The sequence below is a fragment of the Tubulanus polymorphus genome, unplaced genomic scaffold (genome assembly GCF_964204645.1).
Source record: "Tubulanus polymorphus unplaced genomic scaffold, tnTubPoly1.2 scaffold_55, whole genome shotgun sequence".
NCBI classification, from domain to species: Eukaryota; Metazoa; Nemertea; class Palaeonemertea; order Tubulaniformes; family Tubulanidae; genus Tubulanus; species Tubulanus polymorphus.
The window spans coordinates 41,348-61,273 of NW_027437461.1; the positions used below are offsets into that span (position 1 = coordinate 41,348).

At 36.7% G+C, this 19,926-nt stretch overlaps 2 protein-coding genes across 8 annotated transcripts in view; one reads left to right on the forward strand and one right to left on the reverse strand.

The window, feature by feature from the left end:
* Positions 1-3,115: 3,115 nt before the first annotated feature.
* LOC141914606 (uncharacterized) lies at positions 3,116-9,031 on the forward strand. 7 transcript variants are annotated; one of them, XR_012620859.1, is made up of 5 exons: positions 3,116-3,211; positions 5,248-5,352; positions 5,664-6,522; positions 6,898-6,980; positions 7,301-7,345. XR_012620859.1 is itself a non-coding variant. In XM_074805845.1 (4 exons), exons 2-4 carry the CDS (start codon positions 5,308-5,310, stop codon positions 6,900-6,902), a joined length of 909 nt encoding a protein of 302 aa, XP_074661946.1. In that variant the 5' UTR covers positions 3,116-3,211; positions 5,248-5,307; the 3' UTR covers positions 6,903-7,033. The 7 variants fall into 7 exon arrangements, 5 of the variants coding, with proteins under 5 accessions (XP_074661946.1, XP_074661947.1, XP_074661948.1 ...); XR_012620860.1 differs by lacking the exon at positions 7,301-7,345 and adding an exon at positions 7,070-7,111; XM_074805845.1 differs by lacking the exon at positions 7,301-7,345 and having other exon boundaries at positions 6,898-7,033.
* A 5,040-nt stretch (positions 9,032-14,071) lies between these two features.
* Positions 14,072-19,926, reverse strand: part of LOC141914604 (E3 ubiquitin-protein ligase UBR4-like) — a 36,910-nt gene continuing 31,055 nt past the window's right edge. Inside the window, exon 16 of the mRNA XM_074805843.1 lies at positions 14,072-14,541. Coding sequence (XP_074661944.1) covers positions 14,480-14,541 — 62 coding nt within the window. The 3' untranslated portion in view covers positions 14,072-14,479. The remainder of the gene's footprint in view (positions 14,542-19,926) is intronic.

Here is a 19,926-nt window from a genome sequence, read left to right on the forward strand (position 1 = left end):
CTAGTAAATTATGTGATTTATAATTTGTAAGCCTTCTAGAATCAACAAATATTCTGTATTCTTTTAATTCTACCATTTATTTTACATATTTTCTTATTCGAAATCTATTTCATGGTGCCCTTTTTCATTCTTACCTTTGTATACGAAATAGAAATCACCAGAACATAATTCTTCTAAATCTTCACTTGATAATCTATGAAATCTATCCGGTAAATATGTTCTGAATTTATGTGTATTTCCTTTTAATCCTTCATATTCTAAGTGTATAACTAATTTATCTCCATATTTGTTAGTAACTGTATCAATATTTGTAATTAGATATTTCTTATGGATTGTTAATTCTGTTAACTTCTTAAATTTATAATCTACAGATTTTACATTTGAAGTATCTTTTATTCTATTTAAGAATTCACTGTGTGCTTGTTTACTCTCCATTTATTATACATATTTTTATTAAAATTTGATTAACACGTTAGAATTCTTTTCATTATCTCGTTCTCTTTTGTTTCTTCTCTTTTAAATTTTAAGTATTCATCTAAATTACAACCATAAGCAACTGTATGAATTCCATCATCTAAAATATATCTTTTATCATCAAATGGGTTTAGACTTATCTTTTCAATTTCTTCAATAAACATTTCATGATCTTCAGATCTTAAACATCTCATTTTATGTTTTCTAACTTCTTCATTGAATATACAATTGATGTAATCTTTGAAATGAATATTCTTTTCTACTACACTTTTGGTTATTCCTTTTAACTTTTTAGCTTCATGTTCTTTAGTTTTATATGAATACATTTTAGATCTAATACCTATGAACTCTATCATTTCTTCGCCACCTAATTCATCTTTGAATTTACCGGGAACTTTTTTATTATCATTGCTAAACAATTCATGATCTTTAGGATAATTACTGAAATCAAAATGATGTTTTAATGTTTTTAAATCATCAGTTATGTTATCAGTTTTTATCTTTAATATGTAACTGTCGGTATCAAAATATAATATTTCTATATGTTTTTCTCCAAAAGTGGTTGTAATACATTATAATAGAATTCATACATTAGATATTTTGATAATTCTAAAACTGATGCGCCAACATAGATTGGTTTATTAAATTTCATTGATGTTCTTCTCATCTTAACTGCAGCTAAATTTTCATCAAATATTCTGTTACCAATGAACTTAGGATATGATTGTAAATGTCTAATTCTTTTACCATTACTGACTAACTCAATATCATTTCTATTTCTAATATTTTCACAAGTCTTACCATAGAATGCATTATTCATTAGTTTGAAGAAATCTTTCTCGAAATCAGTTTTAGCTTCAGTTCTCTGTTTGGTGTTAAAATCTATATATTTTTCTAACCACTTAGATTGACTGAATGAAATATATCTATGTACTTTTTTTAGGATCATTCCTTGTTTTAGATAAAACTTTAACATTCTATAATGTACTACATAATTATATTTATCTTCCTGAGTTACCATTAACTTTTCTGTATGAATATGATTTTCAGGTTTAATTCTTTTTTGATAATTTGATAATTCTTCATGTGTTACAGTTTTATGTTCGGGGCAGTATGCTAGATTTCTAGATTTAAATTTTTTATCTTCAGGATATTCTAAATCTACAACAAAGAAGTAACCAGTATCTGAATCATCTGCAATATCTAGAATTCTTTTCTTCCAATCAAATTTATCATTATTTTCATTCTGTAAAACTTCAGTTAATTCAAATACTCCATAAGGTTGTGGTTCCATCATTGCCCAACCATACAAATTATTTGCATCTATATATAATAACTTATCCAGGGTTATCATTTACATTGAAATATCTATCACCTAATACACCTGAAACTCCTCCTCTTATAGATTTTTCAAATAATAGTAATTGATCTATATTTGTTAACAAATCCATTTTTATATCTGTAAATTTTAATCCACAATCCCATGTTAATACTGGTGATGAATAACAATGACATGGATTAATGTTAAAATATTTTAGGTTTACATCTCTAAACCTTTCGAATATATCGGTTAATAATAATACATCTGATTTTAAATATATATCTACTAATTGCCCATGATTTTCTATTTTGAAATGATTCCAAATATTCAATGTTCTATTATAGACTTCATCTTTAACATATTCATTTTTTAATTCATCATAGAATTGTTCTTTCAATAATTCAGTTATGTTAAAATCATTATGATTTTTATAGAAAGAATATGGAATTGCTCCTTTATATCTCATTAATTGAAAATCATCATTATTTGGGTAATATTCTTTTAATATCTTTAATTCATCATCAACTAATGATTTTGATAAGTTATCTAATGAACTATTTAAAAATCTATATGAATCTATAAATCTTAAACACCCAAATTGGAATGATATATAATTCTCAGATGTTTTAGCTAACATTCTAAATTTATAAGTTGGTATTTTATCTTTTGATCTATTTGAATTTAATCTGTCTATTTCATTATTAATTTCTTCTATTTTATGGCATAACTGTTTGATAAATAAATGTGCGTCATATCCTGATAGATTATGAAATATAACTGGTACAAAGTTAATTTTCTTAGCTTGTAAGTTACAATTCTCATGCGCAGCACCCCTAAACTTTCCATTCAAATGATTATGGTCTCTTACTTTTTAGGGTTTCTGCTGCTTTCGCAGAAACCCTCTTGTAATTCTGTTGATTATTATTATTATTATTATTATTATTATTATTATTATTAATTTTCCCCTTTCCAGCCAAAAATTTTTCATAAAATGTAACTCCTCTCAGATTCGACTACTAGCAGCTTATAAACCTAATTTTCAATTATGAAAGAAATATAACTCAGCGCCTGACCATTTCCAATTTGCGTATTATAATTGATTATGAATTAATCCCGCGTAATTATTTGGTCTAAACAGGAAATAAGAATGTCGCAAGAATCATCATCCATTGATAAATGTACATCGTGAAAAGCCTGCAAATTACCCGACGACCTTGAGCTTCAAAATAAATCACGGATTCGGATTTATAAATCGGGGTTCGACCTACGACATCCATTCAATGTTTTCAGATTTCGTGCGCATGCGTCAATTTAGCTCGGACGCCATTTTCTTTATTTTACAACGTGCGACGCCACTCTACGTTACTTGCATTTTTACGACTTTGTTGTGTGTTTCTGTGACCAATCTTCAGAGAGGTATGTATATATAACGGTTAGGCCTAATATGATGTATTTTTCCACGTAATCTGACGACTGGTATTAAAAGCCGACCGGAATTCGTCTTGATCCGCGTGTTGTGGTAGCAGTCGGGTCTGGTTGGTGTGAGATCGATATCGAATCCCGCATGACTTACGCATAGAAGTAGCTTTTAAAAGGCCAAATTTGGGCTAGGTGTTAAGGTTGACCCAATGCGTATGATTTAATAATAGTGTTTGTGGTATGGGTAGAAAATATTTAGGCCTATATAGACAGCAGCTTAAATATTGAATAATGGGATTTGAACTGCACTAGTGTGTGTGTGTCTGTGTGCGAGAGCAGGGAGCACTCCATCTCCCTGACCCTGTGACTTATGATTAAGCCACCCGATTCTGCTGAATGCGAACAAGTCATCAGGTTTTCGTGAATGTGAATAAATACTATAAGAAGGGACTGCCAATTTTAATGAACACAGAAATATCTTAATTGAAATCGTATGTCAGCTAATTTCAAATTGAAGGCCTATTATACATAAATTACAGTACACTCCGCCCACTCATGTCAGACCATTTGGGAGTGTAAAAATGTATCCTGCTTTCTGGATCTGATTCAAGCTTAAGTCTACTGTTTGTATATTCAATCTACCTAGGCCCATAGGCCTAATTGTGCCTGCCTAATTATTGGGGAAATCGACAATGTCAGGTTCTTGAATTTCTCGACTGATGGCGCTAGTTAGAACTGGATATTGGTACCTAAATCTGCCATGTTCTAGTTTATTTGCAATAAAAATCTGGCCTCTCAATTTTTTAGTAGGCAGTAGTTATTTTACTGGATCTGGTCACTGACTTCTGAACGCTATTTTGCAAAATATTGTCTCTAAATTGGCTGATTTACTACGCACATGCGCAAAGAGGTGCGCGGCTTAGATAATTGGAAGGAAGTGTGGAGAACAGAGTTTACCCGGACCAGTGAATTACTAGCCTAGCGTCTTCCTATTAGATCACAGAGCTCATTGAAAACCATCCGAATGTTTTAGCTACATTTAGCCTCACCTAACCCTAACCCTATCCCTACTTGTGAAATCGAACCCTGTGGACCCTCTTCTCACCCTCTTGACACTAACCCTATCCAAACCCTTACCCTAAACCCAATAAAATGATTTAATTGTTACATAATAATTGGATTTGGCAAAATAGCGTTCAGAAGTCGGTGACCGGATCCAGGTTAAATATGCACTTCCTTTTTAGTAAGTGTATTTTACGTACATACATCATCACGTTTAATCCTTTAAGTATGATATCCTGGAAATCTGTTAGATTGGACAAAACGTCAAAAATTTTCCAAAAATCACAAATTTAGTGAAAAAAAATGCTCATTAAAAACTTGAAGCGAGAGATCTTTATTGCAAATCAACAAAACAAGGTGGATTTAGGTTCCAATTTCCGGTTCTGACTAGTGCCATCATACGAGTAATTCCAGAACTTGAATTTGTTGATATTTGTATTGGCATCATTCCTTTTCTAAAACGGAACCTGACGACCAATTATTCAATTTCCTATTTATTTATTTTTTTAAACAAGACTCATCATGCAGGTATTCCCCGCAACAACAGGTTTCAGAGGGAAGACCACCCTTTTATTTTTGTTTCAACCCATCTTAAAATGAGCCACCAATCGGTAATCGGGCGAACCATAATAGTGTTCACTGCCTGTTTTAATACTCGTCGTTGCACATTTGTTCAGGATACTACGTCTAGCCTATGTGGGTTATAGGGTTTATTCCAAAAGTTTGCAAACAAAATCCAGTTAATTTGTTTAGTTTTGGAGACATTTTTGATGCATTGTTTTCAACACATTTTATTCAATTTTCTTCCAATCTTGCCATCAACCAAACCCAGCGGAGCTATCACAGCTGACAGGCTGCTTGTTCAACACACCATACCTATTTGTAGCAGGTGTCACCTATTGTTTCGAAATTTTAGAGAAAGTTCCTACAGGCTGATTAATAATGCTGTGATAATGTTTCTTTTGTGATAGGTCACATACTTGATACTTGTTGATACTTGAAATAGGATATTGATCAGTACATTACTCATCATGCCTAAAAGGAAAAGAAGAGCTGGTAGCTTTCAGCCGAAGAAGGTAAGACCCTCTTTTCATAGGCAAATGTTAATCTTCTAGTAAGAAGTATGTAGGCCTTTTTTCCGAGTAAAAAATTCATTAAACTGTTCATCACATGTGTTAGCTGCGCAATATTTTGGTGCCTGATTTTGGTATTTTATCAGAAAAAACCATATCAGTAAATCATAAACCAGTTGCTTAGAGGGTGTGTAACTGACCAGTGTCGTATCATCCCTGGTTCTTGTTGAGATAATTATAAGCTATTGAATTGAATTGAACTCATTAGAAAATTCTACGAACGTATAGTGAATGAATTTTTTTTCTATTTTCAGAAGGTGGAGGTGGTTGGAGTTCCCTCAGCCCTAACTGGACAAAACAGAGAGATGAAAAAAGGATCAATGGAAAAAAATTATGAAAAATCTCAAGATGAAGACTACAGAAGAGTTGAAAATGAAATCTTAAATGAAAACCTAAAAAACGCTCAAAATGAAAACTTTAACGAAACGCAAAAAGAAAACTCTGATAACAATCAAAACAAGAAGTATGAAGTGAAAATCAATGAAAACTTTGAACCAAAAACTAATGAGAACTATGAATTGAATGCAAATGAAAAAGATGAAATGAAAATGACTGAAAAACATGGAATGAAAATGAATGAAAAATATGAAATGCATATGAATGGAAACTATGATTTGAAAACAAATGAAAAAGATGAAATGAAAATGACTGAAAAACATGAAATGAATATTAATGAGATCTATGATCAGACTATGAATCAAAATTGTGGAACTAATTCGAATGAAGATATGACAAAAAACAAAGTTGAGACAATTGAAGTGAAATCAGTTTTTTGTGACTTCAATCATGACAACTGTGATACGATTATGCATGACAACTATGATAAGACTAAACAAGGCAACTATGATAAGGCTATATATGGAATCTGTGAAAAGATTACACTTGACAACTGTGATAAGATTCAACATGATAACGCTGGTCACAATATACATGAAACCTCATCGAAAATGAAAGCTGACTCATCTATTCAACCAATTTCGAGTATGATTTCGTGTAGAGATTGTGATGGCAATTTTGGTAACAGTGAGTCATGTTTAAGTGCTGAGAATATGAGATGTTCATCAATTCATGGAAATTTCCACCAGGGTCATCCAAAATACGATATTCATTCAGGTAAGCAATGTAACAAATGCATTAGCTGCAATGATTCATGCATCAAATAAAGCTGTAATAAACTGGATGCCTCATGATATTGATTCAGTATTGAATATTGGAAATGATTTATACGCAACATTGACTAATATGAATACAATAACAAATATGTATTTATTGATCAGTGAGCTACCAACTGCTGTTGAGATTGGAAATTCCATTTATAATGTGACTGTTGGATCCCCTCAAGTTGCTATATCTGAATTATCTGATGAAATGAGAGCTGGAAATTTTGGAATTATCAGTGAACTACATGAATGTTTGCACAATAATCTGCTTAATTACGACACATGCTTTATAACATTTGCTGGAAATACATTTTGTGTTTTAAAACAGGATGACATGTACTGGGTATTTGATTCACATTCGAGAGATGCATCAGGAATGATGACCGCTGATGGACATGCTGTATTAGTAAGGTACTCTTGTGTTAATTGTATTGTCAAACATTGTCAGAATCTTGCAGCTTCAATGAATCAGAGGCAACCAATACAGTATGAAATTACAGTGGCTTCTATCAACCATGAAATTGAAACTACTGTAGAGAATAGCATTATCGAAGCAACGACTACATACTCTCCAAACTACCAACAAACAAGTAGTGAAGATGAACTGCCCTATACAAACCCAAAAGTAGATGAATGCGATGTAATTGTTACTAGTGAATCCGTGCAGCATGATGATTTAATTTACAACCCACTAGAAAAAGGTCAGTGCAAAACATTATGCTCTATTCTAGGTATTCATTGTCGACCCTCAACTCTCGGATATGAATGTATGCCCAAATATGATGGACAACTCTACTCTCCATGTAATACGCAGAAAATTAAAGGCGATGGAAGCTGTTTTTTTCGGGCAATTTCATATTCAATCTGTGGAACTGAGCAATATCATCGGGCTATACGCACCGAAGTTTTAAAGCACATGCGGCAGAATTCCGACAAATTCCAACCACATCTGAGAAATCCACAACTTACTATAAATGAGTATATTGATGAATCCCGTATGAAATATACAGGTACTTGGGTGACAGAGGTTGAAATTCTTGCAACAGCTGATTTACTGCATGCTGATATATATACATTTGTAGGCAATGGTTGGTTACGATTCGCTGGTTCTACTTTCAGTGCACCAAATCGTGTGTGTGAATTAAATGGCAACATTTATTTGAAAAATTGCAGAGGTGTACACTATGAAGTTGTGTCATGTGTGAAACAATCTGAGGAATGTATTTGCTCTTGGTGTGGCAAGCGACAAAATACTGAAAAAACTAATGAGTAAATACAGTTTATAAACTGTATTTACTCATTAGAAAATGAGGTTTTTAATGTTATCGCTTTTATGGTTATTCAGGCAGATTTGTTTATAGGGGAGTTGTGTGCTGGTGCAAATGCAGTAAATGTTTCGATTATCAGAGTCTCCTATTTGGATGGGTTTTGTAATGTTATAATATGATAATGTCACAAGTTGGTAATAGGTTTATGTTGTTTAATTCTGTCCACTTGTACACATTTGAATTTCGATGTTGTTTGCTTATCATGACACATGTGTAGGAGGTTATGGTACTGGGTTGTGTAAATGTGTATGGGAGGTTATAATATTTCGTTCTGTAGAGTCTCCTCTGCGAATATATGTCAGAGGGTGACGCGTATTAATGAAGCAGGGTGTTGTGTAGTGGTGTGTATGTAGTGTATGTTTTGATTTCGATATGTGGAAACATCTATGTGGATGTATATAGGAGGGTCAGGTGTGTTACAATAGTGGGGTTTTGTATATACAGGCATGTGTAGTTATGATTTTAATTTTATGTGACCTTTATGTGAATTCATTTATGAGTGACAGGGTTTATATTTTAGTGTTTTTGAAGATTGTGTGACAATAGTAAATGGGTAAATTGATGTACCTAGTTTCTAGGGAATGAAACAGTGTGTATTTGGAATTGATATGTTGTTAAGTAACAGTGGTATAAGCTGGGGAAAGTATGTAGATAGTTGTAATGGGGCATGAATGATATTTGACATTGTGATTGATATGTAGCAATGTAACAGTAAGATATGGTGGTGGATGTATATATCTAGCTGTCATGGGGATGAAGCAGTCACTGTGTGGAATGGATGTGTTGGAATGTAACAGCTATGTACAGTGTACAAAATGAGTATTATTTCATGCTGGGGGATATTGATGCGTTGTTGCCATAGGTTTTGATGTGATAACACTGTACATATATTACCACCATTAATATTACTAAACACATATGTACAGTCTTATGAATGATTATGTATGGAACTGTATGAAGGATTGTATTGAATATATAGGAAATGGTAATTGATCATGTAGCAATCATTTGTGGCGATGTATGTATTTTGTATTGTGCAGTGAGATAGTATTCAGAAATGTTTGTAATCAATGTTGTGGGATGAAATATAAATAAAAGGTGGATGGTATGATGATATGTGTTGTGTATAATTATTGTTTCCAAATTTGGTGCTTATCCCCATATGCTTGGCCAAGTTCTGATGTCATTTACTACATTGTCCCTGGCAAGGATTTGAGCTTGATGGCATGGCGACTGCCACAGTACAATGGGGTTCCTGCAGTGCTGCTGTGGCAATTGAGGATTCCACTCATAGCTAGTGACAATCCGCCAGGTTGCTAGTAAGTAGTTCGTCATTCGCCAGTGCGACATATGAAAGTTAGGCAGAAACCCGTTATCGCTGCTATGCAGCTATATTTTATCTTTATAATTAAATATCTTTTCACAATAATAACATTTATCTGCAAACGCAAATTCTTCTTTATCTTCTTCTGTCATTATAATTTCTATATTTGTATTCAATAATTTACTAAATCTTATTTCATATTCAATTAATAAGTCACAAAAATGATTTATAACATTTTCATTTCTATAATTATGATATTCACTTTCAATTAGTTCTGGATAATCAGATTTAATATATAACCCGAAAGCCGCAGCTGATTGATGAATCTTTTTAATAGTATTTGTTTTTGGTGGTTCTTCAGAATAATCATTTTCATTAGAATTTAATTTCTTTCTCTTATAATATATTTCTTTTCTATCTTGATCAGTTAATTCTTTATTTAATGATTCAAAATCTCCATATATAACAAATGGAACTTTATTTTTGTAATCATATTTTTTGAATTCCAATATTTTATCTTTTTCATTTGGTAAAACTAATTTACAATAATCATGATTTTCACATAATTGTTTATGATTTAATAATGCACTTTCATTACTGAATCTATGTAAACATTTTCTACAAAGATATATTTTATTATCAAAATCATTTTCTGATTTAAAATAAATCAATTCTTTTAATCCACATATAATGATTTTCATAATATAATATATCTATAACATCGTTTGAATCGTAATCTTTTGATAGGTATAAAGGTTCTAATGTATAATGTTTTATATTGTTACCTTTTGTATTTGGTAATTTGATTAACTCAAATACATTTATTCTTAAATTATTATCTCTTTCTATTTTTGGGATGTTTTTAATTATAACAGGATACTTATCTATCTTATAATTATTTTCAAATGGTTTATAATGAATTAATCTAAAACTATGTGTAATATCTTCTGTTGGATGTAAACAACTTATTATAGCCCATAGAAAACATTTATCATCAAAATTTTGTACATTTATTACAGCATTAGTTTAAATGGTAGTTTAATATAACTCCATGCTTCAATATCTGGTTCTTTATAATATAATACATTATTTTCATCAATTGGTTTTGATTTAGTTAACTTATTATATTTTGTGTTATAAACATGTAAAGTCATAAATATTATTTCATCAAATATTAAACCTGATCCTTCAAAATATTTCTCTCCTATCTTAGTTGTTACTTCATTATAACATTTATCTAATTTATCATCTATATGTTGTTTAGATATAATATGTTGTGAATGAGAATTTATATTATATATTGGTTTATCTTCAGATTTTATAAACTTAATTACTATAAATTAATATACTAATTTTAGGATATTAAACATCTGTAATTATTTTTATTATTTCTTTCATATTTTCTAAATGTTTTTTATTTTCTTCTAATGTTTTTCCTTTATGAAATTTAAACTCAATAGCTGCTGGACCAATATCACTTTTAAATGCTTCGGTTATCTCTATATCTTTTTTATTATCTAATGAATTAATATAATTTCTTACATCTTCCATGTATGGTCTTTTATTGTTTAATTTATTTCTTATTCTTTTAATTGTCTTCTGTTTCTTATCATTATCTTCATCAAAATAATCTTCACCTAAAATATCATTATTCTTATTTCTAATATGACTTTTAGATTTTAAATGTTCTTTATAATATCTTTTATCACTGAATGATTGATTACATGTATCACATTTGTATGTTTCTTTTTCATTCTTTAATTCATCTAATTTAGTTTCTAATATATCATCTTTATATTCTAGTTTCAATTTATTCTCTAAATGTGTTTTAGTTTTATTGTGTCTTGCTTTTTGGGATTTATCTATATTGATATTACATGTTGGACAGTAGTACTTATTTGCTTCCATTTTAATACTAAATTTTTTATTAAAATTGATTTTAGAAGTTATTCATTTATATTTTATTCATATATATGAATATTTTAAGAGTAATAGGGAAAAATCTTGTTTCATATCAAAGGTTGAAAGGGCTAGTGAGTAAAAAATGAAAAATATGAAAATAATAATAATTTCTATTTGAATTAGGAGTGAAACTCATATAAAATGAAAAATAAATTCGAGTGTGCGAGAATTATTTTTCATTTTATATGAGTTTCGCTACTAATTCAAATAGAAATTGTTATTATTTTCATATTTTTCATTTTTTATGAGCTCGACCTTTCGAATGAAACAAGATATTCCCTATTACTAGCAACATTACCAAAAACCAAAAATGAATTTTGACATTAGGAATCAAAAACCCACCCCTTTACCATCTAGGATCTCACTGGAAATTAAAGATTGGTGGCGAGGAGAGGGTTAAAAAAATATCAGTGTCGATATTTTCCCTGCCAAGGGGAGGATGTAACCGGGCTGGTTCGTTCCGGTTGTATATCCTACGGTGCTGCCGCCTTGCCACGTATTTAGGAGGTGTAAAAAGCAGTTTCTCGCAGCAACTGTGTCATTCTTTGGTTGTTGCTTGTCAGGCGACTTCCGTGTTGCTTAAATAAACATTTTATATCGTTTATTCTGTTTCTGCAGGTATGTAAGAAAACTGTTTTTTGTAAGAGAACAATATGTGTAAAGTTATGAAACTCTTTAAGGTGTTTTTAATGAAATGTGTAAAATGTTTGAAGTTGGTCATTCTTTGGTTGTTGCTTGTCAGGCGACTTCCGTGTTGCTTAAATAAACATTTTATATCGTTTATTCTGTTGCTGCAGTTTGTTTATCCATTTGTGAGTTTGGAACTCTGGTTGTCTCCAGCTGTATGCCCTCTGATGTAGAGTTCCCCAGGACTCCAACAAGTGATTCGAGGACCCTTCGACGTCGATTAGAACCAGGGAAATCGTCCGGTCACAAAAATATTGATAAATCTTGACCCAAATTTTTTTTACCTATCGAAGGGAAAGTTTTGGGGGGTTTGTTTGCTACCTACCCCTCAGTACGGGCCTGCGATTGGCGGCTGTAAGCACCAAAGGCTCAAAAGAAATGATCTGCCAGACAGTCAGTAGATGAGAAAACAAGTTGAAACCAAATTTACCCCTGGGGATGGGCCTGGTTTCTAATCCGCCAAACGCCCCTAGATTAGTCCTTGATATTGTTCTGGTGACGTCTGGATCAGTGACATGGTGATATTCTTAGTCTCAGTAGGGCAATGGCAATATCCTATAGAGGTATTTTACCGTAAGGAATTAGAAGAATAGTGGTACTATAATCAAATAAACTTCAGGGGGGTGCTCTGCGGGTGCAGCACCCCCTTCTATCATACGCCGATACGATGGTCATAAAGATGTGCCCCAGCTTTAGAGTCATTAATTTTCCGATGCCGACATTCTTCCTGCATCTAAAGCCCGCCGTACGCCTTTGTGATTCATTGTACGATCCCTCTTTGACCAGATACAAAATCTAGGTTTATTGTATTATCGTAAAGGTACACTGTGACTTCTGAGCCGACCGCATGTTTCATATTTTTGCATGCAATTTTTCCGCGCAAAAATAATCGTAAATGTGCGCGGGCTCAATATACTACGTTGTGGATATTTTGACCGAAAGCCATTCAGAATTCACGATGAAGCAGTTGTCATTTGGGCTAATAGAGGACCCAATAGATGGTACCTGTCTTGTAATTTGAGGTGCAATCTCCAGTACAGCAGGGCATACCAGATGATATCTGTAACGATCTTCGCTTAGCTAATTTTTTCGTGCCCATTTCATTCATTTTCTCACGCTGTTGCCTGACATACGGGTATCAAAATTAAAATTTAATTTGTGGCTGTCTTGCTAGCGCTTTGAGACGACCTGGGGATCCATGACAGACCTATACTTTTTCCGTTTGTGCTTCTCCTTGTTTCCCTGTATATGACATCTCCAGGATATTTCAAAATGTATATGGATGGCTCAAAACGCATATCGGGGGCAAAATTTAAAAAGATCCCACCCTCGGTATGAGTCCCGCTCGCGCTTTCACAATGACAGCACCCCCTTCTACGAAATCCTGGATCAGCGCCTGTAAACATTTATCCATGTACACTGTAGATAATTGAAGAAATACCACAATTTCTGATTTTATATGACACTAGTTTGCCATCTATGGGGAATCAGAACTAGGCATCAGAATAGAACCTAATCATGAGTCACATACCGGGTATTCAAAAATACCACAGACGCAGATCCAGGTACACTGTCGAGGGTAGCACAACTTATAACAAGAGCCCCAAGGAGCACTGTGGCCAGCCTTCATGATGCATTCTGTGGGTTAAATATGTCAAAATACACTACCAGCTCAGTCAATATCTTAAGTATCTTAAGTAGCCAATATTATAAGTATCTTAAGTAGCACAGACAGCGACTGGATCTGGCAGGAACAAATACCTCAGATAAATCTTTTCCCTTGGTCTTATTGATTTTAATGCGGAACAGAATTGAATGGCCATTCTGAAATTTTGAAAATCTGCTTTTTGCTGCAATTTCCAAGCAATTAAAGTCCTGACACAACGTGCTTTCCAGCAAATTAACAGCATTGAGATGTAGTTTCCAGGTAATAAAGACAAAATCTTGAAGAATAATGTGCTCTTGTTTAAAATTATCTACTTCGTCCTATAAAAAAGTGTCCTTTTCTAGTTTGGGCATTAAAAAAAGCACGTTTTTTGCGACGGTAGCACATGCCTACGGTGCTACCATCTGAATCTGCGCCTGCTCTGAAAATGCTAGTTCTCGTCATAACTTGATTCCTTTTACAAGTGAAAAGTGAATGCATTAGTTGCTGGTGAGCTAATTAACTTAAAACACATTATAGTGTTGAACAACAAAACTATTTTTAAGCAATCTAGATACAGGGGGTAGCTTATGTATTTTTCACCAGTTAATTTTGGCTGATTCAATTAGATAAGAGGTACATATTTTAATCAAGACAAACACTAGTAGGAAGAGGAAAACAAAATCTCTTTATATTCCAGATTATTTATGGAGCATAGATATTTAACACATAGAAGCAATTATCAATTAAAAACACGAAATAATTTCATGCATTAGATAGATGATTGGTAAATGTCACATTTGGACATGTCACATGTATTCATTTAAAATTCATGGAACAGACATACACCTTCAAGCTATCATATATTAAAGAAGTTACAATTAATTAAATGTCTATTTGTCATTTTAGGTATAACTGAAATCAATTTGAAACATCATTGCTGTGGTCATCACACTTTCGCTGCTTAAACGGAAGTCAATAGCTCTTGGAGAAATTTGTCTGGATTTGGAATTTCCTCGAGCAAACCTGGAATGAAAGATGGCAATGGGATGTAATCAGCACTAGGTATTAAAGTCAATGCCGCATTAGTTGTAGCCCTCGGGACTGACGATTTTTCTACGACTTACGTGATGTACGAGTCACGTGTAAGTCGTATTTCTACGAGTTATCTATAAGTCGTGGTTCCATACGAATTCCGCGAATAACCCGTGAAAATACAATAAATATGACGTTCAGATTCCAGCATGGTTCGTCATGTTCCCGGTCGTATCCTGAGCTGACAGTGCAAATCCTTATACGATATTTGAAAAACGCCTAATGAAAAACACTGAATCGGAAAACGCATAACGCCTAATTCATAGTAACATCCAAGAAATTGACCTAAATCCGTACACGCAACATTACATAGTTCACGTAGGGGTGCGTGGAGCCCCGCTTGTTCCATCTTTGTTTCTACCATCGTTTCTACGATCGTTTCGGTTACACCTTCGAGCAATTATGTTCAGATAATTGCTCGTAGGTTGAACCTACAAGCGTAGGTTGTACCATATTTATGCATTCCAGTTTTAAAATTCAAGAAAGCCGGTTTATAAGCGCGGCGTTTGTTTTCGCGTTATGTAATTGATTGCTTGCCGGCGGACATTCTATCATCATCCTATAATGCAGTTTATAGAGTAGTAGTCTCGTTTCGTGAAGCGTAAAACACATGTAATTTCAAACTGTTCCGTTGATGTGAGTCTCAGTAGACAGTACAGTAAAGAAATTAGGTCATTTTTCTAGGAATAAGGCATTATGCGTTTTCCGATTTGGTGTTTTTCATAAGGCGTTTTTCGAGAACTGGATCCTTATATTGTTGAAATCTACCCTGAATCAATCGATTAAAGCTGCCACATGCACCATGCAGACAACATCACAAGAAAATTACATTGTATTTGTCTAAACACTTAGCATTGATGTGGGCGGTGTATTGGGGGTTGACTGTTATTCGATGACGACTTGTGGGGTTGACTGTATTTTCAATCAACCAAGATCAGTTTAATTTCATTTATAAATTAATTCTCCACCGAAGTTTTAATTTCTAATCAATTTACCCATGAGAGAGTTCAACTAAGTCCTATTCATCACTGCCAATGGGTGTTAAGACGACTGATGCTTCCACATCAGGTGAAACGCCTGAGTATAAAATACATCCCGAGGTAATGAAAAATACGAAATGGCTTCCGGTGACCTTGACCTTTGACCTACAGGACTTGAAATCTAATAACTCCCTCATGGTCTCTAGGGTAACCCATCCATAAAGTTTAACAAAGTTATCTTACCATTTATGAATTAATTACCCGGAAATTACAATACAAAACAGCTCCTGGTGACCTTGACCTTTGACCTACAGGACCCTAAATTTAATCAGTTACTCACTGTCTCTAGGATAACCCATCCATAGAATTTCATTAAGTTATCTTACCGTTTATGAGTTGGAGCCCACTGCGGACAGACGGATGGACAGATGGACGCTACGACAGATGGACAGACAACGAAGTGAATACAGTATGCCCTCCACTACATGTTTTGGGGGCATAAAAAATTACAATTTTTGGAACTAAAATTTGTATTTCCGAGTAGTACTTACCCTTTCCTATGGTTTTTGCCAATATTTTCTAAATTTGGATTTATCGCCAATGGTTTTTCTATACGACCCGGCCCTGCGGTGTTGCATTTAGCCACCGGCGAAATCCGCCATCTTTTTACGTCATAGCAGACCAAAAAAAAACAGCTATGCGGGGCAGGTGGGCGGGATTCCCACCATAGGAAAGGGTAAGTACTACTCGGAAATACAAATTTTAGTTCCAAAAATTGTAATATTTCCGTCGAGTACTGTACCCTTTCCTATGGTTTTTGCTAGACTAGCCTAGCACAAGGATGGTGGGAAAAGTAGATAGAAAAACCACCGCTCAAACGCAAGGTAAGAGGGGAAAAGAGAGCACTTACCCAAGCACGGAATGGAGCACTGTAGCACAGGGAAGACCGGTTGGCCACAGTGAGTCCATCCAGCTCAGGGGCCCCCCCAGAATTTTGCAAAATTAATACTAGCAGATATGAGCCCAAACTATGTACAAGGATACACCCCCTGTGATCCTGATAATGCCACATAAATATTCTACACTAAAGGGTCCGATCGGAAAGAACGGACACCTTGAGCCATGACAACAGGACCAAGTGAAGCTAATGAGCCTAACTGGCCTGAAACATCCCATAAATAAAATGACGTGAATGTCGACGGTGAATTCCAAAAGGTGGCCCGACAGACTTCCTCCAACGGAGCACCCGAAAAGGCTGCGCCGGAAGTAGCCATAGACCTCACTTGATGAGAAACCACTCCCTCCGAGGAAAGATTCTCCTTCAATAAAATGTCCTTGATCAGTGAAGAGACCCATCGGGCCACTGTGTCCCGCGAAATATCCCCCTTTAGGTGATCCAGCAGCGGAATAAATAACCGCTCCCGTGAACCCCTCCGTGAAGCAGAGCGATCTAAATAGAAACACAACGCCCGCACAGGACATTAAGTCCTGTCCGGGATGCCCGGTTCCACTCGATGTTTTAGGGCTTCAATTCGCCATTGACGCCCAACCGAGCCTGGTCGTTGGTGCTTTGCCAAAAATTCCAAAGCAGGCCGCAGCGAAACAAATTCATTCGCTGGCCCAAAGACAATATGACCTTGTCGGACTGAAAGCGCATGAATCTCAGAGCAACGGGCCGAGCAAGCCAAGAACAGCAAAAATACAGTCTTTTTTGACAAATTTGCAAATGACGCTGCCGAAAGAGGTTCAAATGGAGCCTCCATTAACTTCTTCAAAATTACAGACAGATCCCATGGTGGAACTGTCCTTGTTACCCGAGGCCGGGAAATAGAAAACCCTGCAACCAGCTGGGATATCCGATGATCCCCTGCCACATTTGGCCATCCAGAAGCACGCAATGTATGAGAAATCGCGGAGCGGTAACCTTTAATAGTTATGACCTGCAAACCTTTTACACCTTTTACGTGAGCATGGATCAATTTCCCCTGCAGCACACCAATCCGCAAAATGACTCCATTTGGCATCGTAAATGGTACTTGTTGATGGCCGCTTAGATCCTGCGATAAAGGAGGCAGCCTGTTCTGAAAAGCCTGAAGCTGACAAGGATTGCTGGACAATGGCCAGGCGAGCAGATTTAACCACTGGCTGTTTGGATGATGCCGAAAGTTCCCCTGAGACAGAAGCGATGGGAAATTCGGAAGAATCCTGGGGTTGTCGCACAGTAGGTTGAGAAGTGGTAGGAACCACCGGCCAACATGGTGCTACCAGAACTATGTTGCAATTGACTGATCTCTCTATTTGATCCAGTAAGCGCGGCAGGACTGGTGTGGGCGGGAACGCATACGCATGCATCCCCGACCAGTCCAGAGAGAAGGCATCGACCCCCCACGCTTCCGCGTCTGGAAACGGGGACACAAACAGAGGACACCTCCGATTGAACCGGGTGGCAAACAGATCCAGCAGCGGATTGCCAAAAATGCCCGAACCCGATCGGCCACTTCTTGGTGGAGAACCCATTCTGTCGCAATAGCCTGACCTCGACGAGACAGAGCATCGGCCATCACGTTCCTTTTCCCTGCTAAATGTGCCACAGTCAGGGACACGCCCTTTGTCTGGCACCAAAGAAGAATTTTGGCCGACACACCTGTGAGGGTTTCTGAGTGAGTGCCCCCTTGGTTCTGAAGGTAAGCCCTCACTGTTGAATTGTCTGTGGCTAACCAAACGTGGTGGCCCTCCACTCTCCTGTGAAAGAACTTCAGGGCCTTCCACACGGCCAGCATTTCTAGGAAATTTATGTGGTTGGTGGCCTCGTAGCGAGACCATCTCCCGGCTTTGACTCGGTTCTCCAGATGTGCCCCCCATCCTTGGTGACTGGCATCCGTGAATACACGAACTGGAGCCTCTAACGGGGCTAGTGACACCCCGAGCCGAAGATTCGTAGTTGCCGCCCACCACTGAAGATCCGGACTTAGATCGGTTGGAGGTACGGGAATCAAGGCCTCCCAGTTGCCCTTCGACTGAGACCAGAAGACCTTCCAATATTGTTGCAAGCGCCTGCTTCTGAGACGGCCTTAGGGCACCACCAGACCCATGGAGCTGATGGAGCCTAGAAGTCGTGACCAGTAACGAGCTGTTCTCGGGGTTGTGGACACTCCCGCTACAGCTTCTTGAAGTTTGGCTACTCGAACCATAGACGGAAAGACTTTGCCGATTCGGAGATCGAAGTCCATGCAAAGATAAGTGAACTGTTGGGCCGGCGTCAACTGAGATTTTTCCCTGTTTACGCGGAACCCTAGCTGATGGACTAAGTCCAAGACAGGTCATTGCCTCCCGACATTCCTGAGCCGAATTCGCGACTATTAACCAGTCGTCGAGGTAAACGAACAGTCGAACACCCCTTGACTGAAGTACCTTCTGAACTGACTTGACCAACTTGGTGAAAACCCACGGGGCCGTACTGAGGCCAAATGGAAGAGACCTGAATTGGAACTGGCGGCCTTTCCACTTTATCCTGAGAAATCGCCGAGATTTTGGGTGAATTGGAACCTGAAAGTAAGCATCTTTCAGGCCCAATGAAGCCGCCCATTGACCCGGACGGAGCCCTTGAATCACGTCCTTGGGCTTGGTCATCCGGAACCTTGGAATGTCTAGGTGCCGATTGAGGGATGACAGATCTATCACTGTCCGTTGACCCCCTGTTGCCTTTGGTACCATGAATATTCGAGAAAACCAGCCGGGAGAAGTTTCGTTGCAAACTGGTTCTATCGCTCCCTTCTCGGCCAATTCCTTGAGAGCCGGAGAGATTAAGGCCTCCTGACCTGGTTTTGGCCGCGGTGACCTCATCAGGCGCGGTCGCCTTAGGAAACGGAGACGGTAGCCACGAGAGATGACCCGGGAGGGCCAACCGTCTCCAAAGAGGTCGGACCAGTGGGTTGCTGCCTGCTGCAGACAACCTCCCACTGGTCCCAAGAATTCATTTCGAGTTTTTCCGAAAGGAAGAGCCCCTTTTTGGAGCCTTCCCCTTGCCTCGATATGAACAGGAACTGTTACGACCGGACGAGGCTTGACACGATTGTTGAAGTTGCGCGCTAGTTCTCCAACCGGCATCCGAAGCCGCCTGAGAAAGCGCTGAAGTTTGAGATGGTCCTGTTTGCGTCCGTGCCGAACCTTGCGCCGCCGGCGTCGGACCAGAACGCTTTTTCCACGAAGTTCGGGGGTTGGACTTGGCCTGAACCTCCCGAATCTTCCTCAGCTCTGCGGAAACCGGAGCGCACCAACCGGAGAAGAGTCGTGAAGACGTCCCCAAAGGGGCTCTCAGCAAAGCATTGGACACCAT